This window comes from Triticum aestivum, chromosome 3D (genome assembly GCF_018294505.1).
Source record: "Triticum aestivum cultivar Chinese Spring chromosome 3D, IWGSC CS RefSeq v2.1, whole genome shotgun sequence".
Taxonomy (NCBI): Eukaryota; Viridiplantae; Streptophyta; class Magnoliopsida; order Poales; family Poaceae; genus Triticum; species Triticum aestivum.
The window spans coordinates 455,208,716-455,216,028 of NC_057802.1; the positions used below are offsets into that span (position 1 = coordinate 455,208,716).

At 40.5% G+C, this 7,313-nt stretch overlaps 1 protein-coding gene across 1 annotated transcript; it reads left to right on the forward strand.

The window, feature by feature from the left end:
• The first annotated feature begins 547 nt into the window (after nucleotides 1-547).
• Nucleotides 548-2,425, forward strand: LOC123074930 (uncharacterized). The gene is made up of 2 exons (XM_044497653.1): nucleotides 548-1,363; nucleotides 2,030-2,425. The coding sequence occupies exons 1-2, from the start codon at nucleotides 785-787 to the stop codon at nucleotides 2,045-2,047; spliced, it is 597 nt and encodes a 198-aa protein (XP_044353588.1). The 5' UTR covers nucleotides 548-784; the 3' UTR covers nucleotides 2,048-2,425.
• The last annotated feature ends 4,888 nt before the right edge of the window (nucleotides 2,426-7,313 follow it).

Here is a 7,313-nt window from a genome sequence, read left to right on the forward strand (position 1 = left end):
CATTACATTATTTGCCATTCGCCTCTCGTTTTCCTCTCCCCCACTTCTTATACTATTTTCGAAAACCTTTGCCTTTTCTTCGCCCCCCTTCCGTTCGATCTTGTCTTACCATGTGCCTTCTTTTCACTTGCATCTTCGCTTGCTAAAATTTTATGGATCCTCATCCCCTTGCTAATCTTTTTAAGAGATCCAATTATGATGAACCAATTTCTAGTGATTTGAGTGCACTAGATTATCTTTATGATGTTTTTCTTGAAATTCGTGAATCTGAAAATTGTGATGAAGAAATTTATGAAGAGATTCACAATAGCTCCCTGAATAAAAAGCATGATTGCAATGATTTTACTATAAATTCTCTTGATGTCAATTGTGCTAATCTCTATCTCTACTCCTATAAAAATCTGAGTTGGTGATGATGGTGTGCCTGCCATCTATCGTTTTCGACCGTCTGATCTGCATCTAACGCATAGGAGCCAACCCCACTTCACATTTGCAAAGAAACCCCTCAGTCCCTTTGTCCAACTACATCCAGTCCCACCTTATCCAATCAGCCAAGGTCGATCTTTCTAGAAAAAAATGGAAGCATCCGAAGGCACTGGCAATGGCCGCTGCCGCCGGTGCTGTCCGTCCCTCCTCTTTGCCGTAGGAACCTCACCGGCCACCGCCACACGCACCTCCCCCTCCTCCCCGTCGTCTCCTCCTCCCCCTACCTTGTCTCCTACGACGCCGACATCGGCAAGTACACCGCTGGTGATGTCCTTCCGCCGATCCTGTGACGCCTCTCATGCCTACTCCTCCGATGCAGCAGACCCGCCGCCCACCACCTGTCCCTCCTCACCACCTTCTCCTCCTCCCCTACCCCTTCTCCTCCGATGATCGGCAAGTACGCCGCCGGCGACATCTGCCCCTTGAATACCCTGTCTCGCTGCCGCCAACCTCCCCCAATCCCTCTTCCCCTGACATGGGTGTTCCCAATCTTAGCTCAAAATTCAGATCATCATGTACACCACCCCAATTCTCCCAGCTTCTTCATCCCTCTCCCTTCCTATGTCTTTCTTTCTGTCCATCACGCTCTGTGTCTGATGCCCTGCTCGCTCGCTGTCACCCGTGCCGCGTGGTGGCCACTACTGCTGCCAGTACTCCTAGCTCACCGTCAATGAATCGCGGAAGCCACAACCTCTTCAAGCGTGCTCGTTCGCCGTACTTGCGACTGTCTGGAGGCCGCACACCCTGCAGGCACGCCCACTGCCCATCTGCCATCACCAGACCGCATGGAGGTCACACCCCATGTGGGCGCGCTCGCTCCAGAGCTGCACCGGATCCTCAGGAGCGCAATGCCGCCATGTCGACGAACATGTGGACGGTATGTCATGCTCTGCTCTGATTTGCTTCCATCCGAGCGCATTGCCACCTCCTCTGTCTTACTCCTGCTGATGCCTAACTGAGTCCTTGATGAGTTAGTTCATACTTCATAATTAAGTGAACTGCAGCTCATGGTTGTAGATGAACGTGTGCACGAGACAAGAATCTTGGATTCTAAATTTTATCCATGATGTTTGGACTTCTTGTATGTTTTGAAACTTTGTCTGTTCTGTATGTGTTCTCTAAAGTACGTCATCTCCCTGAACATGAGCAGCATGTACTTTTTAGTGCTTACTTCAAACAGTTAGTATACAGATAAGTTCAGATAATGTATGTAGTGCTTACTTCAAAAATTGAGAGGCAAGGGAAAAACCACTTGGCCGATAAGTGTTGAGGAGTGTACCATCGTTGTAGTTACCATGCTGAGAGTAAAGCATGAAGTTGGTAAGGATGGTGCTGGTTTATTCGTTATAGATAATCTAATTGTATCATGTATCCATAGCATCATTTATATTACTCATCGTTCTGTCTTGAAGTAGAGCACGATCTGCATACTACTGTTTTTAGCAAGGGGTACTTTGGTCCAAATATTGCAGCTGGCGTCAAATGGATCAGAGGTAATGCAAGGAACTCATTTATGCCAAATTTAAGTATAAATCTTTTGCAGGATCAGCAACGATCTTAGTAAAACACTCATGGATCAGGAGCAAGTTTTAGTAGTATGGCATGATGTTGGAGCCTTTTGTCTAAACCTTTTGAACTAAGGATGGTAGATGGCACTTTCAGACATTCCTGCTCGAATGTTTTGTGCTTGCATTCTTCCTCTGTAGTACTGAAAGATCCAATCTAAGACAAAGAAGCAAGAAATGCACTTAGGAGAAAGAAGACTTGAGCCGTGACTCCTGCCAGCAAGAATGCATAGATGGCAAGGAGTGTCTATTTTGGTTCTTGATTATTGTAATATGGCTCATTAAGCTGCTACATATCTGTTGAATTGGGTGTCATTTTGGAACAAATATTTGTCGCTGTAATGTACAATGCATGGTCGAAAACTAATTACTGGTATTGTTTTGTTTAAAGACATAGTATTTGATTGATCTGTGTGTTACTTTTGTTATGTTCCTTGTGAATCCAAGGATCTCAAAATGTCTTGTGCTTTCATCCTATATTGTTAGAAAATAGTCACCTTGCACTCTTTAATTGACACTACATCACCCTAGCTTATTTAAGCACCACAAATTATGTTTCGTTGTTCCATTTGCAATCAAGCGTGTAAATTTACTAATTTGATTCACAGCAGCGGTAGGGCCTCAGCTTAAGAGGATACTTTACAGCATGCTGACTATTGAAACTATTCACTTTATTGTCACAACATCACAGTCATATCTGTAACATTATATACTATACAGAATTAGTCCATAGTGGCCCTCAACTTCTTGTTGCAAAAATTATCAAGAATATTGTCCAAGTTTTAAGTAACTACACTACTGATCTACAGTACATGTACACGGAACATGGTGTCCAGTTTTGTCTTGGACTTTTTGATTTAGAGAGAGCTCACTAGATTACTTTTGCCCATTGCATTTAAGAGCATATGTGATTTTTATGTTTTTAACCATATGCATGGAAATTGTCACCATGGTAAAGGGGGACAAAACAAATTAGGTGTCTAAAAGGCTAAGGTGGAAAATGCTAGGGAGGAAAAAAATTGAGGCTAGAAATAATATGTGTTTGTGTTTAGGGGTTCAAAGAAAGTGGCATCTAAAAAGTGAAACCCAGCAACGTTGTCACTTAATGTGTCACCATTCTTCAGCTCTAAACATCCATGTATGAGACTCATCAAAGTTGGAGGAAGTGATGGAGGGGCTAGAGGAAGAGTTGGTGACCGGAGAGAACAAATGTGGGGGAATGGCAGAGGAGATACAAAAAATTAAGAGAAACAGAACCCAACGAGTATGTGGTAGGGGTTTCACAAAATGTAATGAATTTTTGGTACTACCTCTGTTCATTTTTATAAGACCTTGAAGACATTTCAGACAATGTGCAAAACAACCCATTTTGAGTTGTCTGAAATGACTTACAAAAGTGAACGGAGGGAGTAATATATTCCTATACATCTTTTTTATTCCATAGCAACGCACGGGCAGATTACTAGTAATATGCAAAACCCTAAGCTTGGGGATGCTAATTTTTCTATGTCTACTACTTGTTGCAATGATCATGATTGGGGTGATTCTTCTTATGATCTTGAAAATTTATTTAAGCTCCATGATGAATATGAGATTGATAATAGTGTTTGCAATAATATTGAAAGTGGGTTTGGAAGAGTGTCAACTTTAGATCCCACATATTTGGAGGATTTTCAATCTTATGAAATTTTTGATAAAAGTGGGTTTGGAGAGGTCATGACTTTAGTTAATGTTAATCCCACTATTTTGGAAGAGTGTCAACTTTGCATGCATGTGGTTCATAAAGAGAATATTTTATGTGATAGATATATTGTTGACTTTGAGTATGATCCCACGTGTAATTATTATGAGAGAGGAAAATATGGTTGTAGAAATTTTCATGGTACTAAATTACCTCTCGTTATGTTGAGATTGCTATTGTTTTTTTCTTATTCCTTGCATATGCTAGATCTTGCTTGCCTTGCTAATTTGTTTTGCTATAAAATTCCTATGCATAGGAAGCATGTTAGACTTAGATGTGTTTGTCACGTGTTTTATGATACTCTCTTTGCGCTTCAATTCTTGTCTTTCATGTGAGCATCATTAAAATTATCAATGCCTAGCTAGGGGCGTTAAACGATAGCGCTTATTGGGAGGCAACCCAATTTTATTTTTGTTCTTTGCTTTTTGCTCCTGTTTAGTTATAAATAATTCATCTAGATTCTATTTAGATGTGGTTTTATGTTTCAATTAGTGTTTGTGCCAAGTAGAACCTTTGGTAAGACTTGGGTGAAGTCTTTGCGATCTTGCTGTAAAAAACAGAAACTTTTGCTCTCACGAGATTAGCTATCATTTTTTACTGGAGAGTGCTTTTAGGTTGATTATTTTTGCAGATGATTAATAGACAAATTCCTCACGTCCACCAATTTATTTCAGAATTTTTGGAGTATCAGAAGTATTCGTTTGATACAGATTGCTACAGACTGTTCTGTTTTGACAGATTCTGTTTTTCGTGTGTTGTTTGCTTATTTTGATGAATCTATGAGTAGTATCAGGGGGTATGAATCATAGATAAGTTGGAATACAGTAGGTTTAACACCAATATAAATAAAGAATGAGTTCATAACAGTACCTTAAGGTGGTGGTTTATTTTCTTATACTAACGGAGCTCATGAGATTTTCTGTTTAAGTGTTGTGTTGTGAAGTTTTCAAGTTTTGAGTAAAGATTTGATTGATTTTGGAATAAGGAGTGGCAAGATCCTAAGCTTGGGGATGCCCAAGGCACCCCAAGGTAAAAATCAAGGACAACCAAAAGCCTAAGCTTGGGGATGCCCCGGAAAGCATCCCCTCTTTCGTCTTCGTCTATCGGTAACTTTACTTGAGGCTATATTTTTATTCACCACATGATATGTGTTTTTCTTGGAGTGTCTTGTATGGTTTGAGTCTTTGCTTTTTAGTTTACCACAGTCATCCTTGCTGTACACACCTTTTGGAGAGACATGCATGAATCGGAATTTATTCGAAAACTCTATGTGCTTCACTTATATCTTTTGAGCTAGATAATTTTGCTCTAGTGCTTCACTTATATCTTTTTAGAGCGCGGTGGTGGTTTTATTTTATAGAAATTATTGATATTTCATGCTTCACTTATATTACTTTGGGAGTCTTTTAGAACAACATGGTAATTTGCTTTGGCAATAAAATTAGTCCCAATATGATGAGCATCCAAGATGGGTATAATAAAAACTATCATATAAAGTGCATTGAATACTATGAGAAGTTTGATTCATTATGATTGTTTTGAGATATGAAGATGGTGATATTAGTGCAAGATTGTTGATGTAGATCGCCGTCCCGATCGTTGCCCCCGGTGGCACTCCGGCGCCACCGGAAGCAAGGGGGAGAGAGCCCCCCTACTTCTTCTTCATCCTTGGCCTCACCCCTAGATGGGGAGGAGAATTCCCTCTCTGGTCCATGGTCTCCTACGGCGGCGGAGGGGCGGGAGCCCCTCCGAGATTGGATCTCCCTCTCTGTTCTCTTCTGTTTCGCGTTCCCCCAGATCTAGCCGAAAACCGTTTCTTATATTCCCGGAGATCCGTAACTCCGATTGCGATGAGATTTTAACACGATTTTTTTTCTAGATATAAGCTTCCTTGCACCCGAAGTAGAGCTCCAACTGACGTACGAGGTGGGCACAACCCACCACCGCGCGCCAGGCTCAGGGGTGGTGCGTGGTGTCTTGTGCCCTATGTGGGCCTCCGTTTACGGTGATTCCAACTCCCAAAAATCACATCTATTCCAAAATAATTCTCCGTGAAATTTTATTGCATTTGGACTTCGTTTGATATGGATACTCTGCGATACAAAAAACATGCAGAAAACAGGAAATGGCACTGGGCACTGGATCAATAGGTTAGTCCAATAAATCATATAAAAAGTTGCCAAAAGTATGTAAAACTTGTATAATATTGGCATGAAACAATCAAAAATTATAGATACGACGGAGACGTATCAGCATCCCCAAGCTTAATTCCTGCTCGTCCTCGAGCAGGTAAATGATAAAAATATAATTTTTGATGTGGAATGCTACCTAGCATAAAATTGATCATAAATCTAATCATGGCATGAATATTAAGACATAAGTGATTCAAAGCAATAGTCTATAATTTGACATAAAGACATCAATACTCAGGCATCCCAACAAACAATCATGTCTTTCAAACTATCAACGCTAAAGAAAGTTGTCCCTACAAAATCATATAGTCTTGTCATGCTCTGTCTTCTTAACACAAAGTATTTATCATGCACAACCCCGATGACAAGCCAAGCAATTGGTTCATCCTTTTTAACGCGCTTCAAGTTTTTCAACTCTCACGCAATACATGAGCGCAAGCCATGGATATAGCACTATAGGTGGAATAGAGTATAATGATAGGGGTAAATATAAAGAAGACAAAAAAGTAGAAAGTCTCACATCGATGCGGCTAACCAACGGGCTATGGAGATGCCCATCAATTGATATCAATGCGAGGAGTAGGGATTGCCATGCAACGAATGCACTGAGAGCTATAAGTGTATGAAAGCTCAATATGAAAAACTAAGTGGGTGTGCATATAATCCTATAATGAAAAATTCCCACTAGTATATGAAAGTGAAAACATAGGAGACTCTCCATATGAAAAACATGGTGCTACTTTGAAGCACAAGTGTGGTAAAGGATACTAACAATGCCCCTTCTCTCTTTGTTTATTTATTTTTTTCTTTTTTTTCTTTTTCTTTTTCTTTTTCTTTTTTTTTCTCTCATTGTCCGGAGTCTCATCCCGACTTGTGGGGGAATCATAGTCTCCATCATCCTTTCCTCACTAGGGCACTGCTCTAAAAATGAATGATGATGATCATCACACTTCTATTTACTTATAACTCAAAAGAAATAAAAATTACAACTCGATACCTATGACAAAGTATGACTCTATATGAATGCCTCTGGCAATGTACCAGGATGTGCAATAATCTAGCGTAACATGTATGAAAAATGATGAACGGTGGCTGAGCCACAACTACTATGTCAGCTATATGATCATGCAAAGCAACATGCCAACGAATGCTCAAGTCATCAAACGGAAGCGGTGGAAGTTGCATGGCAATATATCTTGGAATGGTCATGGAAAAGCCATAATAGGTAGGTATGGTGGCTGTTTGGAGGAAGATGTAATAAGGCTTATGTGTGATAGAGCGTATCATATCACGGGGTTTGGATGCACCTGCAAAGTTTGCACCATGTCT